General features: G+C 43.4%; 1 protein-coding gene and 2 long non-coding RNA genes across 11 annotated transcripts in view; 1 reads left to right on the forward strand and 2 right to left on the reverse strand.

Moving 5' to 3' along the window:
- Positions 1 to 173: 173 nt before the first annotated feature.
- Positions 174 to 3,192, reverse strand: LOC115253324 (uncharacterized). Of its 2 annotated transcripts, none has more exons than XR_003891639.1 (3): positions 3,056 to 3,192; positions 820 to 1,509; positions 174 to 749 (listed from the first exon to the last, which is right to left on the reverse strand). It is a non-coding gene; the product is annotated as an uncharacterized lncRNA (long non-coding RNA). The 2 variants fall into 2 exon arrangements; XR_003891638.1 differs by having other exon boundaries at positions 3,010 to 3,073.
- Positions 3,133 to 25,543, forward strand: part of lrba (LPS-responsive vesicle trafficking, beach and anchor containing) — a 126,281-nt gene continuing 103,870 nt past the window's right edge. For 5 of the 8 annotated variants that reach the window (XM_029851064.1, XM_029851065.1, XM_029851060.1 and 2 more), the window contains exons 1-19: positions 3,134 to 3,948; positions 14,659 to 14,890; positions 15,713 to 15,813; positions 16,482 to 16,577; positions 17,098 to 17,219; positions 17,596 to 17,722; positions 18,353 to 18,472; positions 18,945 to 19,091; positions 19,188 to 19,385; positions 19,983 to 20,116; positions 20,639 to 20,747; positions 20,929 to 21,081; positions 21,248 to 21,416; positions 21,508 to 21,587; positions 21,868 to 21,930; positions 22,358 to 22,455; positions 22,662 to 22,754; positions 23,448 to 23,556; positions 23,773 to 23,854. In XM_029851064.1, coding sequence (XP_029706924.1) covers positions 3,787 to 3,948; positions 14,659 to 14,890; positions 15,713 to 15,813; positions 16,482 to 16,577; positions 17,098 to 17,219; positions 17,596 to 17,722; positions 18,353 to 18,472; positions 18,945 to 19,091; positions 19,188 to 19,385; positions 19,983 to 20,116; positions 20,639 to 20,747; positions 20,929 to 21,081; positions 21,248 to 21,416; positions 21,508 to 21,587; positions 21,868 to 21,930; positions 22,358 to 22,455; positions 22,662 to 22,754; positions 23,448 to 23,556; positions 23,773 to 23,854 — 2,395 coding nt within the window. In that variant the 5' untranslated portion in view covers positions 3,134 to 3,786. Of the gene's footprint in view, positions 3,949 to 14,658; positions 14,891 to 15,712; positions 15,814 to 16,481; positions 16,578 to 17,097; positions 17,220 to 17,595; positions 17,723 to 18,352; positions 18,473 to 18,944; positions 19,092 to 19,187; positions 19,386 to 19,982; positions 20,117 to 20,638; positions 20,748 to 20,928; positions 21,082 to 21,247; positions 21,417 to 21,507; positions 21,588 to 21,867; positions 21,931 to 22,357; positions 22,456 to 22,661; positions 22,755 to 23,447; positions 23,557 to 23,772; positions 23,855 to 25,543 lie in introns of all 8 variants that reach the window. The other 3 variants (XM_029851059.1, XM_029851063.1, XM_011612959.2) reach the window with 2 other exon arrangements.
- LOC115253323 (uncharacterized) lies at positions 19,472 to 24,687 on the reverse strand. The gene is made up of 4 exons (XR_003891637.1): positions 24,538 to 24,687; positions 23,422 to 23,586; positions 19,963 to 20,113; positions 19,472 to 19,724 (listed from the first exon to the last, which is right to left on the reverse strand). It is a non-coding gene; the product is annotated as an uncharacterized lncRNA (long non-coding RNA).

The raw sequence follows: 25,543 nt of genomic DNA on the forward strand, positions 1-25,543 counted from the left end.
AATACTATACTATACTATACTATACTATACTATACTATACTATACTATAACTAAAAAATGTGCATTTTAAATTCAGACTGAAATTGAAGAAAATTCATATATCACACAGTTAACCAAATGATATTACTTTTTATGTCAACGTTTTTATGTCAACAAGTGTGGATATACAGCATTTTTAAGACAATTTTTCAATGTCACCAAAAATTGAACATCATATATTGATATGTACAAATTCGGTTAATATCAGGGCTCTTTAATGTTGTCTTTCAATTCAGTACTAGAAATAAAATATACATTTTGTTCAAATTATAATGGAAAAATATGTAAAATTGGAAAATAAAGCCTTTTTGATATATTCAAAATCCTCATGACAGAGTTTAATGAAGAAAAACATTAAATCCCTGAACAGGTAAAACCTGTATGTGTTCATTCGTTATATGGGTGTGTAGCATGTCAACAACAATAAATAGAAGCCGTAGTGTAATGTGTGCGTTTATTTATTTATTTTTATAATGAAAAATCATCTACTGAAACTTTGGTTCATCTTTGTTTTAATGTTTTGGGTTTTTTCCCCTTTTTTAATCCATAAAAAGATAAGTTGAGGTCTACTGGTTTCTTTTTCCTTGGAGATGCTGGATCTTCTGCTTGCTGGCCTCCTGTAGTTCCTGTCTGGCCTTTTCCTTCTCCTCCAGCAGCTCCTCCATCTGTTGTCATTACTGGCTTCTCTGTTGCACCCTGACCTCCCATTGCTGGGAAAAAAAAGTCATCAGTGACTCACCAACTTTAGAAACAGTTGTTTTCTTTCTATGAGAGCCCCACCTTCATCTGCTCTTCCTGTCTGAGCTTTTATTGAACCTTTCTTGCGCTGACGGCTGGAGTTTGCCTCTGTTTTCCCAACTCTCGGAACCTTTTTGCACATGCTCAGTGCTGTCTCATTTGAATTGCAGGTTTATGCCAAACAGCTGTCTCTTCCAAGTCTCTTGTGTGTGTTCCAGGATAGTTTTGTTTAGTCTCCTTCAGAGATTCCTTTGTGCTGCTCAGCAATTTGCAAAAGACAATGTGACAATGCTCTTGGGTTTCATAATGACCCCCTTAATGAGTTGGAAACATTAAATAATTGTATTTGATATTTGGGATTTATTTTTTTGTTTGCATTCTTTGAATAAAGGCTTGATAGAAATGACATAAATAATACTACATGGATAATAAGCTGATTGTAATAAAATACTATGTCACAGTCTCCGTGCAGAGAAAAAGAGCAATGCTCCCTATTTGATTCAAAGGTCAGTAAAAGCGTTTCAGAGCCTTAGTTTGGAAGCTCTACCTTTAGGCTGCAGTGAACAACTGATGATTTCAGGTCATTACTTCAGAGATGAGGCCTGTGTCTTGTGGGTTGTGCTGCCGGCTTCCATGACTCCCAGGTTCCCTCAGGGCACAGCTACACTTTATTGGGAGGTCATCAGTAACGGTGACGCCAGCTGCCTCTCTGGCAACAGTGCACAAGCCCTCCTACAAAACACGTGTGCTGATGAATGCATATAATCTGCCGGTGAAGACTGCATGATGTTCTCCTGTTGTAACATGAGGGAGGAACCTTCATCTATGTAAATATCTCACATGGCGTGAGTTGTTCATGCTTATTTGAAAAGGCAAGCAAAGCAGAGCTGTCACTTTGCTTTAACGTTTGGGTGCTAGAGCCGCAGGATGCAGACATCTGTCAGGGTGATGCTATACTGCAGTGAAGCAAACTTCCCAATGCATTTTAACCACCTTTCCCCAGCTTGAATTTTAATAAAAACAGGACACCTTTTAAAATGTTATTGCATATTATATTTTCTTTATGGGTTGAATGCATCATTTTGTAGATCAATGTTCATGTGGTGCACAGCTAAATAATAATAATAGATAATAGATTTTATTTCAAAGCGCCTTTCAAGACACCCAAGGACACTTTACAGTACAACTATGCAACACTATTTACAATTTAAAATCATAGGTCAGCTTCACAGTTAAGAGTTCAATAACAGTTGTAATAGCACCAGTTACAACAAAAAGAAAATAGTAGGTGAAACATGCATAAATACATAAAATCAACAAAGCAACATATAATCATAAACCTAAACAAAGAAAGCAATTAAGGGTGGTGCAGTGAGTAAGCCAGACGAAAAAGGTGTGTTTTGAGGTTTGATTTAAATACGGGGAGAGAGTCGATATTTCGAATGTCTGGTGGTAAGGAGTTCCAAAGGTGAGGAGCAGAGCGACTGAAAGCTCTGGCCCCCATGGTCCTGAGGTAGACAGGGGGCACAGTGAGGTTGAGAGAGGAGGAGGATCTGAGGGGGCGTGTTGGAATGGCAATGTGGAGGAGGTCAGACAGGTAAGGAGGGGCAAGTTTATGGATGGCTCTGAAGGTGAGTAGAAGGATTTTGTACTGGATCCGGAAAGTGATGGGAAGCCAGTGGAGTTGTTGTAGGATGGGGGAGATGTGGTGGGAAGATGGGGTTTTGGTGATGATGCGGGCAGCTGAATTATGTTATATAAATGTTCGATATTTGTACTAATATTATTTAATATGTTGTATCTGAAGACAGTTTTCTGCCAGTTTAAATTCCTTTTAAAAATGGGAGATGTGTTTCACCACTGTAATACATTCTCCTGCCACAGCTCAGATTCTGTGGCTGAAACAACCAAAGTGGTGAAGAAATACCGCCACCTGATTGTTGCTTTACGTGGTTAAACACTGTCAAATGCAATAGCCGAGAGAGGTCATTATTCATGCTTTTAAGAGAGAACACAAAAGATGGCAGCAAAAGAATGCATCCATTATGATTGTTAGATTTGCATCATTGCCCAAATAAACGATTCTTAATATATGGCACACCACTCTCCTTCTTATATTATAATATACAGTATGTCATTAACCCCCCCGTCCGTTTCAAATCTCAAATGGTTAAAGACCTTATGGAAGAACACAAACACTTATTTTATTGTGAAATCCAAGTTAGTAAATACCAGAATCGCAGCACATCCTACTGGAAAGGCCACCTGAACGCCTCACCTGCCTGCCAGCCGCGCAGACCCTGCTCTCCACGGCGCATGCGCGACGCACTCAAGGGCTCCACTGTCATGGCGCTGACGAGCTGAAGCTACCGGGGTAAATCAGGAAGAGAATGCAGCGCAGCTGGCTCAACTGACAACGAGCGAGTCTCCTGAAGTGGCCGGCGGTCACCGAGAGGACGTCAGTCCTTCGTCGACTTTTCCCGAGGCTGGTGGCGGAGCTATCCCCCCTCCAGTTTGTGAGTTTTCGCCGCTGCCAGGCGCGCTACCTGTCAAGTGCCTGGACTCAGTAGCAACTTCCACGGCTGTGCGGAGATAACAAAGTCACAGGGTCCCAGTTTTCCATTTGACCGACTGGAGGAGAACCCAGGATACTTCCAAGTTCTCGCCTTTTCTGTCCTTTTGAGCCCCAACTACTGTCCTGGCGGCTTTTAATGGTGTTACCCCAGGCGCCTGTTATCAAGTTACGGAGCCGGGACGGAGTTCTTCGGTGACATTTCCAGACCGTCAGCGGCTACAGAATATTCTTTACCCACTTTCCAGGCTCGATCATCAAACTGCCTTGGATGGGGAGAAAGACCTTTAATTTGCGTGTCTGTAGACTGTCAACGATTCGGAAGGTGAGATAGATCCCACTTTATCCTCCGATTTGGGCTCCTCTGCGACCGTTGGTGAACAGGTGCTTTACCTGTGAACGCCACCTGCCCCGACCTTCCTGCCTTCCCCCCAGCAATGGAGGCTCCAGGAGAGGGAAAGGACGGGGGATCGGGCGCCATGGCGCTCAACCCCGGAATACCCATCAGGGGAATCAGGATGAAATTCGCCGTTCTTGCTGGTCTGGTGGAAGTTGGGGAAGTTTCCAACAGGGACATCGTGGAGACGGCGTTCAACCTGGTAAGCTGATTATGAAAGCTCGGAATAGGCCTTGGATAGATGGATGGATGGATGGATGGATGGATGGATGGATGGATGGCAGGCACCGTCACGCTGCGTTACTGAATGCCAGATTAGATCTGACACATGGAGGAAGGGGACAGGCTAAACCTAAATGCTTATTAACATCCCCTCGTTCCTTAATTACTTTAATTAGTTTCTTAGTCTTTGGTCCTACGTATGAAATGGATCTGCAGCTTTAAGCATTGTAATGTCTCAGTAATTTCTGTCATTTGTTTTTACTCATATAAAAAAAAAAAACACCCCACGATAATCTAGTTAAACATGTCACACTAACAAGTGGAAAGGATCATCGTGTTTGAAAAGATGATGGGGGGGGGGAGGATTTTAGTGGTAGATCCAGGTTAAGCTGAGTGTTAATGGGTTGCTAGTTTAGTACCTGTTGGCCATTTGGAAGTCCTGATCCAGCTCTGTCTGTCTGCAGCACTGATATCTCTTCAGCCACAGCGACTTTTGAGCCGCTGCCGCCTCAATGAATCAAACTGACTGAACCAGGAAGTTGAACGTGCAAGGTGCAACCTGCAACCTGCAACCTGCAAAACAGCTTTGTCACTGTGGCAACACGGCCGAGGCTTTTGGAGACATAAGGGAGGCTCATCCTCCATGTCTGTAGTCAGAGTTCTCCAACACCAACCCCCACATTCCAGCCAAACGAAACTGGAGACACCAGCGTTTATCCTCGAGAGGCTGCAGATCTGCATAGCCCAAAGAACTCCCATCATCCACCAGTCACTCGTTAATATAGTGACCCATTTTTGTCCATTTAAAATGAAATCTACACTCTTAATTTTCATGCCTCTTTGGTTACAAATGCTTTATTCTTCAGAAAGTCGTGCTAATACGATCGCCTCCTGATCAGTAGTTCATTTAGAGGCGATATCAGTGCTAGTTTGGTTATGTGATGTCAGTTTCTAAGAAATCATCAAGGCAGAGCTGTGGACTGTTGGTTGTCCAGGGTGTAGTCCTGCCTCAGCGGGGATAAGATCCAACAAGCAATGTGGAAGAACCAGTCGCTGAAAATGTTGCATTGATTTAACAAAAATCAAACTTTAGAAACAGAAAAAAGACCAAAAATTGTGGGCAGAGCAAGTAAAATGCAGGCGCTGGTGGGCATGACCACAAATCCTGGCTTTGATAAGATCTTGTTGTCATGTAAATACAGTTCTTCTCCCTGGGGTGTTTGTGTTTTTCCACTTAAGATTCAGCCATCCATGCATCCACTCGCAGTTGTTTGCGGTCACATTTCAGGTCAGAGGTATGCGAAGAATTAGAATCATTCTGGTTAAAGTAACAAACGAAACTATTTTATCACTTAAATTCATGGGCATTTAAATGTTACGCAGCAACCCGCAGCATTTCGCTCTGACATTTCCAAGGTTAAACATTTAAATTGCAAAAGACGGACAGAAGACGGGTCAGCAGAGGTGCCAGTTCCTCGATTTATATGCATTCGCTGCTTGGTTGTGGTACCAGATGCAGAACATCAGACAAAGCGGAACGCTCCTGGCTGCATGTCGCACAGAAGTCCAACGGTCACCAGTGTTTCAGCACTAATTGGGTCCAGCAGGTCTTGAGAAACCACGCTGGGAAAATGGGCCTGGTAAATGTTTGACTTTCTTCAACAACTGCGTGTCGTCCGTGCATTTCAAAGCAAGAACGCTCAGACTGAGACTCGGTGCTGTAGGCGGAAGCGTACAGCTGCACCGGAAGTGTGTATTCAGTGCCATTCCAGCAAGGGTCCTTTGATGACGTGGTAAGGTGGGGTTGGTTTAGGGAGGGTAAAGGTCGGAGTTTATCAGCACATGACTGGAAGTGATTTCTTTTAGTTGAAAACAGTGGTAACAGTAAATGAAACGATACCCTGTTATAAACCCTAATACAATTGCGCGCTCATCAATAACATACTGATAATGGGCACGGAAAGTAAAAAACCCACATTTTTATTAGCATAGAGCCGAGGTTGAGTCTGTAAACCATTGACTAATGTAAAGCTGCATTACTTCCAGATTCATGGCCGCTCCTCATTCATAGGTGACACAGGATACAGTGGAATGTGACTTTGGCTTTACTTCCAATCCCAGTCGTGCGTTTGGCTGCTAGCTTTACCAACAAATGTGTCTTTGTGGCACATTGTTGGGTTCATGTAACATTTCCCTGCAAAATATGACGTGAAGTAACGGGTGATACATTTTTAATCAGAGGAATAAAAGAATAAGCTACGCTGCAGAGTCTCATTCTAAATAATTCTACTATTTAACTTGGTTATTTATAAAACGGCAGCCTGCTTAATTATTAATATTTGCCTACTTGTGAAGGAAATGCCTTAGAAATCCTAATCAGAAATGTTTGGCAAGTATGTAGTATATCAGATTGTAGCAGTAGCGTTAAAGTCACCTGATACAGGTCTGTAAATATTTAATCCTAAATGGGTTCATGTCTTTGTTTCAAGCGGCAGCTGCAGAGAAAATAGGCGTATTAGTTTGGCCTCCTCCTCTATCTGCTAGCATCTGTTTGACGACGAGTTTTCGCCCGCTACAATTTGATGGCATTGATGTCGACGCCGAGCGTCCTCCTCCGAGATCGTCCGCAGATAAAATGAATCGTTGCAAACTGCATCTTTGTTGCGATGCTTTAAATAGTCCCTTCTGTACCTCTTTCACACTCTTTTCTACACAACCCCAGGGAGGATCTTGCAGAAATGCTGTGTTTATTATATCACGCATCAGGTTTTAAAGCAGTTAAATTGATTTTACATGCTTCACTTGTGGTATTAGGAGCTGGGCGTAACATTTGCTTTCGGACTCATTAAACCTTCTGCTTCTTGTGTCAATTTTTTCATTAATTTTTTCGGCCAAACACCTAAAAATTGCACCGTTCTTGTTTAGCAATGTTGTTCTGCTTATTACCAGCATTAAAATGGAATTTCCACGTCTTTTTTCTTGTGGCTTTAATTACAAGCGGTTGCTTTTCTACTTCAGCAGCACCTCTTAAATGCAGCTAATTACAGTTACGGTGGGAATACAACCCTGACGCAAGACTCGCACTGAGCACGCATGACGTCACACGCGAGTAGTGCACGCTGTGGTTTTCATTGTTCCTGTGTGGCTCTCTTGTCACAATGCGACGACATTTTAATTGGAAGCAAAAGGCTGAAGGCGATTCACGGTTGTATATGTAGGCTTGGTACAGAACCCTGCATCATTGCTATGCATGTAACGTGCACTCTTCTGACCATTCATGTTTGGTAGTGCAGGTTCCAATGCTTCTTGACCTCGGTGTCTTTATTTGTGGGGGTGCAGAGGTCACATCGGACGCATGACCCTAATGAGTAAGACAGCACTTCGCTGCCAGCGTCTCGAAGAGCCACAAACGGAGGAAAGAAATGGCAAAGTAACTGCCCTCAGTTGCCCACATAACAAAAGCTGCAGGGTATGAGGGCAGTCCTTGTCCATCCTCTGGGCTCTGCCCTCTGTGGCCATAACAAAGGCTCCTCTAATCTGACACATGAATGACACACTATCGCCACCCCTCAGCTATCTGGAACATCAGTTCCATCGTCACCCATTTGCTCTCTGGTTAATAACAGGTTGAAGCTTTCATGGTTGATTTTGCATTGCCAAATAATCTGGATTATTTTCAGTTTAATCTCATTTTCATTTCAAATAAAAAATGGCCTTTTTAAAAAAAAAAAATAAATTGGGAGATGACAACCATCTCCTAAACGGCGTTAACAGTCAACTCTGACCGTCCTTGAGGTGGGGCGTTCAGGTTTGACTAGCTTGGATACTGCCCAAACCAGTTCCCAATAACTATATTTAACAGAATACATTAGGCGTTGTGGGATCTTCATTATTCTGCTGTCCCAATCTTACACAAACTGGGATTATATTGATTTTTTTCCCTTATTATTATATCAGAAAGAGGTGACGAACCTCCAAAATTAGACATACTGTTATAACAATTGAGGCAGCTGTAGAGTCATGCACAAATGCTTGGCTGCACCAAAGAGGGGATGGCATGGTTTCACACAAAGTTCTGAGGGAGCTTTCTTTTGTCACTGGGATCTTTGTGACGGGTCTTTGTCTGCGAGCATCGCCAGCGTTGGCGCTGTGGGCCTGCAAATATTTACACTGTCCTGCATCGGTTCTCTCTTGTGTGTTCACTTTTGCTACCACTTCTAGTTTTTATTGTCACCACATAGTTGAACATCAGTCCTGAGAAAACCTTTTTAAAAAAATGATTTTCTGGTTAAACTGAATCTGCTGTCTAATAAAATGTTTGCATATGGAAATCATTTCAACTGTATTTTTTTGTGAAACTATTTCCACATATCTTTAATTGACTGCCACAAAAATGTCAAACACAGGAAACGTATGACATTTTTGATTGAACATTAGGATTTCTGCTGTTTTCAGGAATTCACATGGAAAGTATATGCACCGTGTGTATAGATATAGAGCCAGTGATGGGATGGAGAGCCTGAGGGGACACAGAAACACTGGGCATGCCAGTTAAACACCAACATGACTCCTTCAGCCTCGTGCGCATCACACTCCCTCTGCAACAATAGCTGCAGTGAATTCATTCTTCTTTGTCAGGAAACCGGACCGTAATGTATTCTCCCTCTTGGCCTACATCACCCCCCCCTTGTTTCTTCTGTAAGCAGCGCCGCTGCCAGCGCGCTAAAGCATTTTCACACAGCAATGCTGGTTGTTTGAGGAAGTTCTGAGCAGCAACTCTTGGCCCTGGCTGCCTGCAACAACAGTGGATTTAGATCACCTTTCATTTAACCAACCACTGTTTTGTCCTTGTGATACAGTTACTGCTGTGATGTTAACTCTGACCTGGCAGATATATATAGTAATGGGGATAGGATGATTATTTCCTCTCAGCTCTGCTCTGTTTGGTGCACGTTAAGCAGCTGGTTTAAGTGCTTTTTGCGTTCTCGGCCGTCTCATTTAATCAATGAGGGAAAACTATGTGTTGCCACAGACACAAGACCGTTATTGTAAAAGTAGTGTTGAGATGGACACAATTGGGACCATTTAGCGTATCTCCCCACCCTTCCTGCCCAAAAGCCTGTGGCAGCTTCCTCTGTTTATTGTGGGGTCACATGACATAATTTAGCTTTCCAATCCCTTTAAAATGGCTTTTTAGATTCTAAAAGCTTTGGTCATCTTTATCTACTGCGCCGACGGGAATTTAGAGCCATTTTTGATCCATTGATGACAGAGCTTAGCAGAAATATAGTCTCCATTATGTCAATATAAAATCAAGTGCTAAAAACAACTGCTATTGCTGGCGACTGATTCCTTTTAGGGATATTATTTTATATCTGGATTCCGCTCAAGCCGTCTCTTGAATTTGATGTTACTTCTTTATTCCTACAATATTAATAGTCTGACAAACGGACAAGAATAAGTCCCAGATGATTCACTGCATAAATGAGCCAGTTTCCTGTCAAGGTGAGGTGACTCTTGGCAGGTGATCTCGTGATGCTTAGACATGGCGTGTTTGCAGACAAAAAATGATGATAAAAGGCATTCATATCCAATCCCTGTCTCCGTCCAAAGGTCAACCAGTTGAACACTCACCATAGCTGTCATGTGATCCCTCCAGAATGCTGTCTACCTATTTAAGCATTGGGAGGAGGAGGAGGAGGGTTGGTGAAGATTATTGAGAGCAGAGCAGTGTGTGCAACTGAAAATGATTCAATGATTTTTTTCAAAAAACATTTCATCCGAGGCTGATGTTTTAAGATGGACGCAGTAACCTGTAAACGTTACCTGTCGCAGCATCGGGCGACGTCAACATGCACCGGGCCCATCAGACAGGAAGCACCTGCTCACAAACCGACTGCACACAAATGTCCAAAGGTCACGTCTGTTCACATGGACACGGATATCATTTTGGCATTTTGCGTCCCGAATGTTCAGTTGAATTAAGTCATCAAGGTTCATCGGAAAAGGTTTGCTTTCCCCGAGGAGTTATGACATCCATAAATATGACACTACGTTTCTTTCTTCTTTTTTTTAAGAACACATCATTGGAACAGATGCACATTTATATAAGCGCAACTTTTCAAGAACTTAAGAGCCCATTTTTCTTTTTTTGAAGAAATAATTTGATCTCTCAGAATAGCTCTAACTCTTTAATGGGTCCACTGTGTTGAAGTGTTTCTCCTTATCATACTCTGGAACTCAATCTTCCTTAAGCTCTGTCCCTGTTTACCTTCCCGATCCAGCTATTTTTATCATTTGTCCCTGAGCCAGACTGAACCGCCGTGTCAGACGCTGAAGCGGTTTCCCTCATGATCAAACCCTCTTTCCACGACAGATATCCGGTAGCGGCCTCGCTCTAACTTTTCAAAGTCATTCTTCCACACAAACCTCGTAAATAGTCGACATTTGATTCCAGACGGAGGCGACATAAAGATTTCCTGAAGTAGAAAATCGATGGATCGCCGTCATGCATATATTTTATTTTGAATATCTTATTCCAGAAGCAGCTGATTTTGTCTGTCAACATCGTCCCAAAGCTTCCCAGAGGCCCGTTGTCTAATCAGGACCGTTTCCTGACGGGTCATTTCCTTTTGTTGACATAAGCGGCTGTGCTGGAATTTACGGTAAATTGCAATCTCTGTAAATTCCAGACAGTGTCCTAATCTCAACATTATTGTCCTAAATTCATTTCAGGAGACGTCATTAGAGGATTCATTAACCAGCCCCAAATCAACTCCTTCATAAATGAACTACTCTCATTTCTCATTAAATCCAACATAATCAGAATCCATATGCTGTTGTTTCCTGCATAATACGCCCAATAATCTGAGCAGACAAAAGTCAAAAATACACTCGTCACATTTAGCACGGTGTGGAAATGAATAGTGCTCTTTTCAACAAAAGGCTGGCAAATTGCCGACTTGGAGATATTCTTAGAAACCCAGTTATTAAAATATCCGTCCTGCTGCTGGTCGTCTGTCTGCACCAGTATAAAGACAGCACAAGATGCAGATGGTCCTTTTTCATATCTGAAATGCCACCAGTAGTAAATAAAAGCTCCAAATGATTTTGCAAGCCGATTTTAAAAAATAACAGACGTTATCAAAATCACCGCTTCAGAGGAAATCTAATAAAATCCAATGAAACGGTGTTCTGGTTTGACAGTCCTCGGTTTTGAAGAGGGTGGATTTATGAAAGGGCCGGAGTAATTTGCATGCACGAGGGCCCAGATTAACATCATTCAATGCGATGAACTCCAGTGCCACTCCACCCACGCTGACCTCGAACAACAACCGTGGTCCATCACTGCCAGCACACACTCTGAACTTTGGACAAGCAGTGCTCATTTGCAGAGTGTTTTTACATAATTGGATGACATGTACAACTGTACGGGCTGCTGAGTGAACCACTTATTTTTCATGGTCAATGAGTGTATAATTGTGGCCACTTTTGTTTCCATCCATGGTTTTCCAAGGTAGAGTAGTAACATGGGCAGATGTGCAATTGTTTTAATTGAGTGGTGTTAGAGGCTCCATGAAGAGCACATTTTGTGCAGTTTATTAGTGTGTCTCTTTCAGATTTTCTGAACTTTTGTGCTTTATTTCTGTTAGGATGGCCCCCATTTAGAATCTGTTCAAGTTGTTTTTCTCAAAGTTTCTTCCATTTTTCATACCCTGCTGTGAGTTTATTTGCTTTGGAAGTTGCTGGTCTCCCACTTCCTGCTGGATAATTGGCCAGGATGAAGACATTCCACTGGCCAAGTGTGTGTTATTTTTCTGAACACATGAACAGATAATGGGAAATATCTTCTCGCTTACCACATGTATAAGAAAACCCAAATTTATGCAGTTCTTTGGAAGGGTTTTGTAATATCTTCTGCTTTTATGTAAGCGTGAAGCAAATGTCCTGATGTAAATCATCTTGCTTCATGATTTTCTGGCATTTGAAGCCCGTAAGCGTGTGAGCTGGAGCCCTCCAGTGATTTGTGGAGGACAGATTATCTGGTTCACCTCCCCGTCTGCTGCTGCTGGCGTTCCGCAGGGCCCGGTATCAGCGGAGAGGAGTGCAGGATCATAAGAGGTTGTCATCAGTAATGGTACTGTGGCTCTCTGAGATGGGGGGGGCGTTCGGCATGGTGAGGTCATGGGCGGACCAGTTGGGTGGGTGGGGTGGGGGGGTACAGGCGAAGTGTCATTGGTTGACAGCAGCTGTTGAAGGTGCTGCGGCTGGATGATGACGTGAGCTCACAGCACATTTGTGGCCATTTAACGCTCGTATTTTCGAATTAACTGAAATCAAAGCCTGACGTTTACATTTCTTTCTTTTACTGTAGGACTTTATCAAGCAGCTGATTGTTTTTAATTTCATTTCTTCTTATTGATGTCCTATCGTTACATCCGATACCGGTTTTATCAGTCTTTTGATGCAGTCGACTCGACACGCGCACACATTTGTTTGTGACCTTGTTTATTGCAGGAAAACGACTTCAATATTCAATTTCACCCACTAAATGAATCGCAGTTTCATTAGGGGGAGAACATTAGGCTGAGGGACGGGGACACACACACACACACACGCACACACACAGCCCGCCGAGAATGTTTTTTTTAATTTTATTTACTACAGTATGAGTATAAATGCCTGCTTTTGGTATTAAAGGAGTGTCCAGGTTTAATATGCCTGTTCCCTGGTAACCTGGCCTAAACTTACCATCCCCATTTCTTTCTTTCTAATCAGTAATAAGGAATAAACCTGGCCTGAAACCTATTTTTAGACAAATTAATTAACTCTGTACAAAAATGGAATTAACACATTCTTGCCCTGAAGACTGATTGAACTATTGGTCGAGCGGCATTTGAACCGAGATGCAAGCTTTGTTCGGATCTTTGAAATTCTGGTGCCGGTATTAGCGTTTGACCCTGCCATCCTTCACTGTTGTTATTCATGGAGCCCACAGAAGACTGTTTGTGCTTTGTGTTACGGCCCAGTGGCTGCTCGGCCGCTCAGCCATGATTAATTCAGGTGGGCCTCAGGGGAGAGCAGCCAGGCCGGGTTACTCCACCAGGGATCTGGTGTCTGGCTGCAATAAAGCCAGTGGAGCTGTGCCGAGCCGGGAGCCGAGGCTGGAACTGGCAACCTTTGGACACCTGTTCCAAAAATAGAACAACGCTAGCGATCGACGTTAAAGCGAAGACAGAACATATTGTTGTTTTAATTTCTTCTATAAAAATCCTCATCCCCCTGTTTACAGAATGTCAAAATATTTAGGAGGTCATTTCTTTACATATTGGCGCTACTGTCATTTCTGTGTTGGACACACATCAGTCGCTGTTCCTCGCTGTAGCCTAGCGCTCACGCCTCATCTTTGCCCCATCAGTCAGGCTGCTATGATGAATCGGCAACTCACCCAAAGTGTCAGCCTAATTAATCAAATCTTACTGGGCCAAATAGCACCTAAAGTCTATTGAGAGCATTTTGTGCTGTAGAGATGTGGATGATGACTTGACAATAGCTGGTAAACCATCCAAGGTGACTGTTTTCCAGCAGGGTCATAATTGATGCATGTGTTGGTGTTAAACACTTGGTTTCTAACACCTGCTGAGATATCTTTGATTTGTAAAAACCTATTTATAGTCTGTTGTATGAACTGGGTTTCTTTTGGTCTGTGATGCATTCGTAAATTCCCGATTAGTGGGCATCACCTCACATCAAGAGCTGTCACAGTTTTCACTTGGAAAACGCTGATATGATGTTTGCCCAGAATTCAGACATGAGGAAATGTTCTCAGCCTGAATGCTAAACCAAATTGGTCTCATCAGTGAGGTGATTTCCACTGTTATTGTTCTGTTATTTGACATCTCCGAGCGAAGGTTAAAGGGACAAAAGGTGATATGTGTGTTGGCGTTATCACTTCACACACCAGTAAAGGAAAGGATGTGGTCGCAGTCGCATTAGAGGACCTCATTTCCCACCCACACACATCCAGACTAAACCCAGCTCGCTCATCTTGATGGGACAGGCTCCATTCCCAGCATCAAATCAGATTGTTTTCACATCCCGTGCGGCCACGTACGACCATCTTACATTCATTAACCACACACGACAGCCTCAGCCGTGATATTAATTTGACACCAGTGTTGTTATTTTCCTTATCTTTTTCTATTAGGCAGGGTTCAATAATAAAAATGTCAGCACAACTATTAAAAAGAGACAAATTATGACATTTATGGCTCTGACAATTTATTGCCTGACACAGAAAGCATCAGTCCTGTTCTACGAGACAAGCGTCCCAGAACCCTGCTTCCTCTTTGCTGCTGTGCATCTCACATCAGTCAGTGCATCAGTGCCTCTCAGACTTTTTAATTTCCACCCCCCCCATTGTGCCTCTAATCCAGCTAAAATGTGGCGAATGCAGCATCAGCCAAGTGGTACAGAGTGACGCAGAGCCGTGTTTTTTTCCTGACCTTTAATCCTCCTGGCGTGCAGTGTGTCTAATGCATGATCAAAGACGTGTTTAAGAAAGAGCATCCTGCATGGTAATGAGCGCTTCTTTGTCGCGTTTTGAAATTGATAAGAAGAATTGGCTGCGGCTTTATCTTTCTAACGTGGACTGAGATTAAACTCTTCTATCTTTTCTGATGTATCTCAGCTGGTTGGAGGCCAGTTTGACCTGGAGATGAACTTCATCATCCAGGAGCCAGAGAGCATCGGGTGCATGGTGGAGCTGCTGGACAAGTGCGAGTCCACCTGTCAGGCGGAAGTCTGGAGCATCTTCACCGCCATCCTCAAGAAGAGCGTCCGCAACCTGCAGGCGTGCACCGAAGTGGGGCTCATCCAGCAAGTGCTGGACCGCATCTCCACAACTGACAGCATGATTGCAGGTGGAAATCATCACTTTTGTTTTAACCTTTGTCTTGAGTGAGGAGGCGGAGCAATGCAGACCTGAGACATCCTTTAGAAAATCAACCTCACTCCCGTTTGGGTCCACGCTGGGATGCGTCGCAGGCAGTGATGTTCACAGCCTCCCTCGTTTCTCAGTCTGTTGCCCATCTGCAAATTAGTGCGAATTAATCCTAATGCGTTTGGATCAGTGAACCCCCGCCAGAACACTGCTGGCCTGAAGGGTTTATGCAGGCGGGCAGGGGTGATATCAGCCAGCAGTAACCGCTGGGCGACAAGAGTCTTTTCCTCCAAATTCCCTCATAGGTTTTAAAGAGCCACTCACGTATTCAGAGTCACCTTTTCAGACGACCTTTCCAGGCTGAAATGCTTCACAGACAGTATTACGCTCTTTTTTTTTACTCCTGCAGCTTAATCCAATACATTTCTTAACTTCCAGACGTTCCCATCCCCGTTAACCGGTATTTGCGTCAGTCAGAATCAAATGGCTCGGCTTTAATATTTAAGAGGGGAAAAAAAGACCAGCTTCATGTAACTGCCACTCATCCTCCGCCTGGTAGGATTAGACCAAGGGTAATGTGTGTGTGTTCGTGTACGCACGAGTCAGTGATCTGTCATAATATGCCATCATCACCATTAGTAGGAAATACAGCAGGGGGTCTGCAGCAGGGAAGGTCTTATCTTTGATGCCTGCTCGGACGTCATAGTATCATTCTTGTGTCAATAAGGATTGTAGTAATTGGGTACTTTTGTTCCCCCTGAACGATTCTGACATGTTTCTATTTTTGACTCTGATTCTACAGACCTGCTGGTGGACATGTTGGGTGTGCTGGCCAGCTACAGCATCACTGTAAAAGAGCTGAAGATCTTCTTCAGCAAGCTGCAGGGGGAGAAGGGCCAATGGGTGAGTCAGAACCCCTCCAACGGTCGTCCAGGACCAGGAATGCGTTCCACACACTCGCACCCTGCAGCCCAACAGAACAATGCTCTCGTCACGCAGACCTCATAGATCAGCGTTAAGGCTTCACTGCAGTCCCGGGCGCCGAGCTCCTCGCCATTACTGATAACAGGAACTATAATAGACAATTTGCTATATCTAAGCAGAAACAGTGGAGACACAAGGGGATAGAGATGAGGCAAGAAGGAAAAGTCCTCATCGATCACCGACGCTAATCAAGTTGGCGGGAAATGGGTCAAGTTGATTTCACGCTCCTAACTTTCACCTCTTTCCATTTATTCTGGGCAGTTTTCACAAAATCATCAAAATGGGACTTTTTATTTCGTTAGTAGTCGTAATATCGCCAGGATCTGAAATATGTGGACGCAGCCCTTAAACACGCTAATCAGTGCAACAGGGACAGTTCTCACTGCGCTGCTGAGCAAATAAATCTCTTTGGATGTGTGATATGTCTGAGAGGTAATTTTAGAACAAACAGAATACAGACCCTGCTCACTTTTGGAAGCCAGAACTGTGAGTTTGAAGTCGGGTTCTTGAACGTTTGCTTGTTCTGACACCAACATCAGTCGTCTAAAATCCTCCACGTGTGTTTTTATTTATTTTTTTGTTCCAAGCCCCGTCACGCCGTGAAGCTGCTGTCAGTTCTGAAGTACATGGCTCACAGGACCGGCCCCGACTCCTTTTTCAGCTTCACAGGGAAAAACGCAGCCGTGAGTATACATAAAATCTATCGCTGCCCCTCCAGTATGTTTACACAGATTTTGAGCTTGCAGTCAGACGGCTGCATCAAGTTTTCACACTTTCACACTCAAAGCGCTACAACACAATTTATAATTCATGTCTCGTTTTTGCAACCTTTTAATCCGAGGACAGTCCCAGTCGGGTGACGTGAAATGGCCTAAATGGGGACGTCTACTTAGACGGGGTTAATGTTGTGAGATTGTGGGCACCAGGGTTAATGTTGCGGTGCATTTTGGAATTTTGATATGGGTGGCTGCTTCAGAACATTAGTGTTTTTTAACCACTGGTGTCAGACCTGTGGGGGTGGCTTAAACAGATTTTCTGATTTGAAAAGGAAAAAAATGCAAATATGACATCCATTTCAAGGTCATGCCTTTTTATTCATGCGTGACCTGTTTAGAAATTTGAGGGATGGATGAGTTCTGGAGTTCTGTTGGTCGATGGTGATGGACAGAAATGTGTAAAAACCTTTTTTCATTCCCTTCTCAGGCTATAGCTTTGCCCCCCATTGCTAAATGGCCGTACCAGAATGGGTTTACATTCCACACATGGCTTCGGATGGATCCTCTCAACAATATCAACGTAGACAAAGACAAGCCTTATCTCTACTGGTAGGAAACAACGACGTTATGTTTGCTAGTACATTTAAAACCCTATATCGAGCGAATCTTGGACCTGTGTGGGGAAGATGTGCCGTAAATGCATCATCAGTGAGTTAGTGTCTGGTTTAATATACACAACAAGCATCATTTTCAACACGTGTGAGGATAATGAGAGGCTGAATACGCTAGGGAATTTTAAATAAAGGCTCCTGTTCATCTCTGTGTTCTTCTGAAAAGAGATTAATTCACTAAATCGCTTGAAGGGGCCCCTGTTGAGACACAGGACTTTTTAGGAATGGTATTTAAGTTGATAAATAATCACCATTTAAGAGGCTTTTTTAGGAGAAATTGGAGACGCTATAAAAATGTGTTCCTTTCTTTCCAGCTTCCGCACCAGTAAAGGCCTGGGTTATTCTGCTCACTTCGTGGGCGGCTGTTTGATAGTGACCTCATTAAAATCGAAGGCGAAAGGATTCCAGCACTGTGTGAAGTACGACTTCAAACCCCAGAAGGTAGGAGAGGAAGAGGAAAACAGGCCGTGTAGCCCAAGCAAACGAAACATTCGTGCACTTCAGAACACAAACCGCGAAACGTCTCTGCAGCTGATCAGAGAAATCGGATCCTAACGCATCCGGATCCAGACACATGGGTGCACACAGACGTGCTCACGCGATTAATCTAGACAGATCCGTCACATCTTACCTGACTCTGGGGAAAAGCAAAGCCGGAGGGATGAGAAACGAGGGCGAGGGAGAGAAGGATTATCCGAAACGCTCCGTCCCTTCCAGGCACTGCTCACGCTGAAGACCACTGCAGTCAGAACGATGTATGACAGTGGACACTTCAGCATCCTCTTCCTCCACATAAGAGCTCATGAAGCTTCACCTCTCACTTTTGTTGCTATTAACCTTAAATTTATATCAGAAGAACATATTTTTTACTGTGGTGATATTACCCTATTTGAGTGGGTACAAGACCTGGAAAATCCAAAAATGAAGGAGGTGGGATTTTAGCTCGAGGGCTCTGAATGCTAAAATAAGCTAATCGGAATAAAGATCTGTAGGTGTTGTGTGTCTGTGTGATCAGAACTTTAGATTTCTTACACCAGATTTCCTGATTCTGTTGCTGTTTTGTTGTTGCAGTGGTACATGGTGACTCTCGTGCACGTCTACAACCGCTGGAAAAACAGTGAAATTAGCTGCTATGTAAATGGTGAACTGGCTTCTTTTGGAGACATCGCCTGGTTTGTCAACACCAGTGACGTAAGTAGCAGCACTTTAATTATATTTCCACTGTTGGTGGACATCGGTCCTCATCGACATGAAGAAGTTAATGAAAAGAACCACTTTACCAGTAATAATACTCCAAAACACTTCCTGTTCCTGCTCTGATACATGGCAGGTTGAAACCACTATCATTAAATTTAGTGAGGCTGGAGTGGAAAATGTCTGCTTTTACACTGTTGTCTGATCCTCTGATGTATCACTGTGTGCACTCGGTCCTCAGGGTGGCTTTTTCATATGCTGAGATACCAAATTCTTTGATGTAAGAGTGAAGAAAACTTCCCCTGAGTTGTATTTATTCCCGCTGTTCACGTCAGAAAACATGCGTCAGAATGTTTGGCCTCCTCTTGCTAAGACACGTGTTCACATGTCTTATTAATTGGACCTTTATCATTAGCTCTGTGCAGATATTTCCCATCCCCCCATTTCTTGTTTTATTTGTACCCTCCAGACGTTTGACAAGTGTTTCCTGGGATCGTCGGAGACGGCGGACACCAACCGGGTGTTCTGCGGACAGATGGGGGCAGTTTACCTGTTCGGGGAGGCTCTCAGCGCCGCTCAGATCTTGGCTATCTACCAGCTGGGTCCAGGCTACCAGGTTGGGAGGCGTCAAGCCAGCAATGTCTTTGTAACAGTTGGATAAATGCAAATTTAAAACCCTGTGTCTTTCTGTGATCCGTTCTCTGCACCTCAGGGCACGTTCAAGTACAAGGCAGAGAGTGACCTGCTGTTTGCAGAGCATCACAAGACCTTACTTTACGATGGCAAGCTGTCCTCCAGCATCGCCTTCACTTACAACCCTCGTGCTACAGACGCCCAGCTCTGCCTTGAGTCCTCCCCAAAGGACAACGCCTCCATTTTCGTCCACTCGCCTCATGCACTCATGCTGCAGGTAACTGTGCCCTTTGCTTTAAAGGTAGGACTTCATGGCATCTAGTAGCAGTTCCCACTGACGACAATTATATAGCCAAGACTTTCACTCTTTCAGTTTAATTTCAATTCACATTGCTACACTTTACATTAAAGCAGCGTTGGCATGGATTTATTCACTGCCTGGATCTTCCACGTGCATGGCCATGTCTTTTTGCCCGTGTGGTAATTATGGCAGCTCAGTATGTGTCTTCATTTTTAAGCGCCTCATTAGAGCTGAGGCGTGAATCTGTTGAGCTACACAGACTGTTTGCAGCTGCTGAAAATGGCATCACGGAGCTCCAATGATGCAATTAGCCTTCTGTTGAAAAATACATTTAAGTGAATCATTTCCCTGTTGCTTAAGAGGACAAGAGAGCCTTTTACACATTCATTCTCAGGTTTGCATCATTCTTTAAGCCATTGATTTACAAAAGAAAATTGTCTTCAACCTGAAATCAAAGCTTTATACATGTTTCCAAGCACTGAAGGAATAGGTGCCACAGTTGTTATACCTGGTCACCACAGTAATAACAACAGGCCATGTTGAATAAAGCCACCTCTGTGTGTGTTTCCGTAGGACGTGAAGGCCGTGGTGACTCACTCAGTCCAGAGCGGCATACACTCCATCGGAGGCGTGCAGGTTCTCTTCCCTCTGTTTGCACAGCTGGATTATCGCCAGCCTTCCAGTCAGGAGCTGGACACCTCTGTCTGGTAACCACACACACACACACACACACACACACACACACACACACACACACACACGCACACGCACACGCACACACACACGCACACACACACACACTTGCCATGAGGATTTTGTAAAATTGTACAAACTGATTGTGCCCAGTTTATTTAGGAACATTTGCTACAGTATTAATGGAAATTGGTGATATAAAACGGGTGATAACACAGCATCTGTCAACAAAAGGCCTACGTTAGGACTGTAATAACAGGTCGTTTTGCAGTACACGACCTTTCCTGTAACGCTCAGATTGAAAGCTGAGACAGCTACCTCGCTTCCATCGTGCAGAGTCGTAATATCTTCTGCCCTCAAGGTGATCTTAACTGCAGCCTTAACACAACAGGAGCACGACACCCTCATTCAATCACATTCCATTTGGGATGTTCATGTCACAGCCAGGGCTTTGTCAGCAGCATACATACAGTAGATTATTGTCACTGTCTCTTCACTTTGCATCTCTCTGCACTTGCCGTCTGTCTGTTTGTTAGCTGCACTTTGCTCTCGTTTGTGATGGAGCTCTTGAAGAACTCGGTGGCTATGCAAGAGCAGGTCCTGGCCTGCAAAGGATTTCTGGTCATTGGCCACACTTTGGAGAAGGTGAGGCAACACCAGCTTCCTTCTACAACAGCTTCACATCATGATCACAGAAATAAAGCTCACTTTCCCCTGTTAGCATGTTATTATTGTGTTTCCTTTAGTCATAAGAGGCAACTAACATCATCTGACTCTGACATCATCACCCCTTGTTTCTAACTCTTTGTCTCTGCCTTGTTTTCAGTCTTCCAAGGTACACGTGACACGGTCTGTCCTGGACATTGTGCTGACCTTTTCCAGATACCTTAGCAACTTACAGAACGGTATCATGCTGCTCAAACAGCTGTGTGACCACATCCTGTTCAACCCTGCCATTTGGATCCATGCACCAGCCAAGGTCATTTTAGTGCACACGTTTATACAGTGTTTGTATTTCATTGAATTAGAAAACAAAATAAAGTCTAAATACAGCCACACTTGCAGTCTTCTGACCTGGTTGGCTGAGATTTGGCTCGTCACCCAGTCATTAGTCACACAAACGTCTGGTGTGTTTTTATATCCAGGTGCAGCTGACGCTGTACACATACCTGGCAACAGAGTTCATTGGCTCAGTGACCATCTACAACACAATTCGGAGGGTGAGCACCGTCCTGCAGGTCATGCACACGCTCAAGTTCTACTACTGGGTGGTTAACCCCCAGGACCGCAGTGGAGTCCTGCCCAAAGGCCTCGGTAAGCTTCCACAGGGCCACACAAAATGCTGAACTTCGATAGCAAGTGAGCTAAATGAAGCAAAATTTCTTCTTTCTTGTGATATTTTCAGATGGTCCCAGGCCAAACCAGAAGGAGATACTTTCTTTGCGAGCATTTCTGTTGTTGTTTGTCAAACAGCTCATAATGAAGGTAATTATAGAATCATTCAGCGGAGTTGTCGTGTCCGGTACTGATGGCCTATTTTATGGGAGAAGACTCAAATTTTTATGTTTATCTGAAGTGAACCAGTGCACAAATACAGAAATATGTAAAAGGCTTCATCTACTTGTCATATATGCATTACAAGTCTCATCTTGACACAAAGAGCATCTGATTTTGTTTGAGTTCTAAGTCTGCACGGTTCTTAAATAATTTTGAAGACTCATTTGTTGAGACGTCGATGTAGTTGATCTGTGCTCTTGTATTCTAGGATCACGGTGTGAAGGATGATGAGCTACAGAGCATCCTCAACTACCTCCTAACCATGCATGAGGTAGGCCGATAGTCGCCACTAGGGGGCAGCACAACCCAACTGGACTGCAGCTCTGATATCCAGAAGAGAGCAATCTTTTGTTCAAAGAAACATCTTTTACTTGTTATTTCTCCACGTGTGCCAGTTGGCAGTACAGACAGAAGTGGTTTTTTGTTTACAGTAAAATAAGGCATAACAACTAAATCACTCAGCAATCAGTAATTCAGTGAGCCTTTTAAGCATTAAAGGTGATTACAGTATTTCCTGCCGATCATGTTATGCAGAAACATATTTTATTTTTGTTCAACGCTGTTATGCCCTATTGTTTCCTATTACAGCAGCTATAAATCACCAAGAGCAACAGAATATGTTTGTATTTATCTGTTATTGACAAGGAAGTCTCTATTATTAAAGAATATCCTCACATTGAGCTGGTTCTGGCCCACAGGATGACAACCTCATGGATGTGCTGCAGTTGTTGGTGGCTCTGATGTCTGAACATCCTGGTTCCATGATCCAGGCTTTTGACCAGCGCAATGGGATTCGGTAAGCATGGCTGTTTAATGTCCACGCGAGTATCTGTAGTTTTTTCTCCAGATTTTACAGTATTATTTCACAATTTAGTTATTTACACTTATGTAAAGATACAAATATACATCCCGGATAGTTTGTTCATATGTTTTTGGGGCTTAACTCTAGTAGATAAAGCTATTTATTTCCCTAATTATGCCATCTTTAATCTTTTTTCCCAGTGTAATTTTCAAGCTTTTGGCCTCAAAAAGTGAAGGAATACGAGTGCAAGCGCTGAAAGTAATGGGATATTTTCTGAAACACATGCCAGCAAAGTAAGTAAAGTCAGAAACCTCAAATCCAGAGTATTGAACTGTAGTTTGAACACATTCAGACTGTGTTAATGCTCAAATGCTGCTTATAGCGATTAATAAAACTAGAGCTGAATTGTTCACTCATCTAGTTAAGTAATAAAGCAAGTAAATTTATTCATGCGGTTGTTGAAATACTTTAAAAGGCAATGTTTAATCCATACAGTTATGTCATGATTGCAGTACAATTTACGATGCTAACGTGTGTATATATATTTAAAAAAAAAAAAAGATTAAATGAAACTAACAAAGGACTACAAACAAGTTGACCTGGCAGTTTCTGGATCCAGATGGAAGAAGAAGAAGAAGAAGCGAAAGGCTCTCTGGTTCTCTGCTGAGCTACAGTGCTGAAATTGAAGTTGATCTACGATCAGAGATGAAAGAAAAGAAAACTTGTCTGGGAAGAACGCTCCCACTTTGTCAGCGGGGATTCTCTTTTTCATTTCCTGCCAGTCAAAGTCAGCTGGAGCTCAGCTGATTTACACCGTTAAACATTTCAGCCGCTGCTGTGACTCAATTCATCAGGAGCTGCTGATTTTGTACTCGTCACCTCAGCGCCCATTTGGCTTTGTGTATATTGCGTGCACTCGCTGCGTGTTGCCTGAGAGCAGCCCTGGCCAGATGTTCTCACCTTTGACCTGCCGATGTCTCGTTCAGGAGGAAATCTGAGGTCATGTTGAGTTTTGGACTCTTCTCCCTGCTGACTGAACGCCTGATGCTCCACAACAGCCAGTGCACCATGACCACATACAACGTGCTCTTCGAGGTCAGTGACCTGCACATAAACAGGGCGGTCCTATAGGATAGAAATAAAGACACCTTATTTATTAAAGCATTTTGTCTGTTTATAGCATTGTTTTTATTTATACAGCCTTTAAACTATAAACAATGTGCTAGCACCGCAGATTTTAATATTCTTCTGTTTCTCTGTTGTTGCTAAAATCATATTTATGGCTCTAATCCCGTTTCGGTCCCCTGGTAGATCCTCACGGAGCAGATCTGCACTCAAGTGATCCATAAACAGCATCCGGACCCCGACTCCACCGTGAAGATTCTCAACCCACGTGAGTACCTCCTCTGCACCTCGCGGCTCCTCTAAATCACCCTCTGCAGTACCCTCTCTGCATTCCTTCGGCTCCTCTCTGCAGGAGGGGAGGAAGAATTCCCCGTGGAGCCGGGCGATCGCTGTATTCAGTCAAACAAACGCGTGGCATAAATTTTGCAGCCAGAGGTTATTTTCATAAAAGCCAACGCCTGTTGTAAACTTGGCACGAGCAGGGTGCAAAGACTCGAAGTGACAGATGTACACACATCTGCTGTTTTTATTAGAAGCCTGTGTACATTTTGTCAGGTTAATTTAACTATATATGAATGATAAATGTCATGTCCTTTCTATTAATTCAAGTTTCATCTCATCTCATGTGTAAATAACAATGACTTCTTTATCTTGTCAATAATTTCTATTTTTCTTTTTCAATATTTGCACATTTTATTTTCAGTGAATTGCTTTTGCGGTGTAGCTTGACTGTAAATAATTGATAAAGCTGAATATGTTTAGATTATAAACAATCACTTTTAGATGCATTTTCAAAAATATTGGAATATATTGTCCCAATTTTTTAAAAACCTATTAGTTTTAACAACTTAAGAAGCTTCTTTTATCCTTATTTGTCTCGGCACACTTGCAGCGCAGCTTTGATGGATTTGAAAGTCCTCGTAAATACGCTATAATCACCCTTAATCTTACCTGCTGTTGTCACACTTTGGTGATCTTCAGTCTTTATTGTGTTAAAAAAAATGCTGGCGTGCAACCGTGCCAGACAGGCGGTACACATCATAAAAACCTGGTGCTGGCGCTCCTACAAGTGAGCGCGTCCTGCGGAACACAGCACGGCCGTCTGTTTCTCCTTTGCTGTACAATCTCTTGATTTAATCTGTGACAAACTTCCAAAATGGCCTCCTGATTGCAGTCTTTAGTAACGTCAGAGCCAATCAAACAAACCAAGGAAGTACCGTTTCCCCCAAATTAACCCGAAGGAAAAGAACCAGGAGTAAATGGAAAAAAGACGGGGACACGCCATCCCTGCAGCCTCGGTTGCAGAGCGCGCCGGGGTAATTTTCTGGCGGTAAAGGTTCAGCGACTCATAATTTGAGCAACTAAGGCGTAGAAACAACACGAGCGTCTACTGGAGCAAGGGGGCATCGGTTAGCGCCAAAGTCTAGAGAGACGAGTGAAATCCAAGCCCCACTGTCTCTCTACTCAGAGCAAATGGATGCCGACGTTGTCTCGATAATTCATCTGAGCAGTCAGGCTCTGTGCCTTCGCCAAAGCTGAGCCCTCCACAAAGGCCTTTGACTCTGGCGTTCTCATTTGGAACAATCCTGAAACAATTACAGTACGATAAAGATCATTGGCCCGGACTTTTCTTTTTCTTACCACATGCATAGATCTCAGGTACGTTCAGCCGAGAGTCTGCATCATAATCATCTGCACGTGTTGAGACCGACGCACGATTCAGCTGTTGATTTCTTCAAATTCTTCCATCTGCTCCAGAGATGAAGTAAAACGGCTTCAAATCCAGCCCGTTTTAACATTCTAATCCTTTAAACCCGGGGACACAAACACAAAATCCCTCAAACACAAAATCCCCCCAACAAGAGTATTTTCATATTTTCGGGTACAGTAATTTCTGCTGTACTGTCGACTCTTTTTTTTAAAAATTTTACTTCAGCCTTCAAACAAGATGTGTTTA

The sequence above is a fragment of the Takifugu rubripes genome, chromosome 17 (assembly GCF_901000725.2).
Source record: "Takifugu rubripes chromosome 17, fTakRub1.2, whole genome shotgun sequence".
Classification (NCBI taxonomy): domain Eukaryota; kingdom Metazoa; phylum Chordata; class Actinopteri; order Tetraodontiformes; family Tetraodontidae; genus Takifugu; species Takifugu rubripes.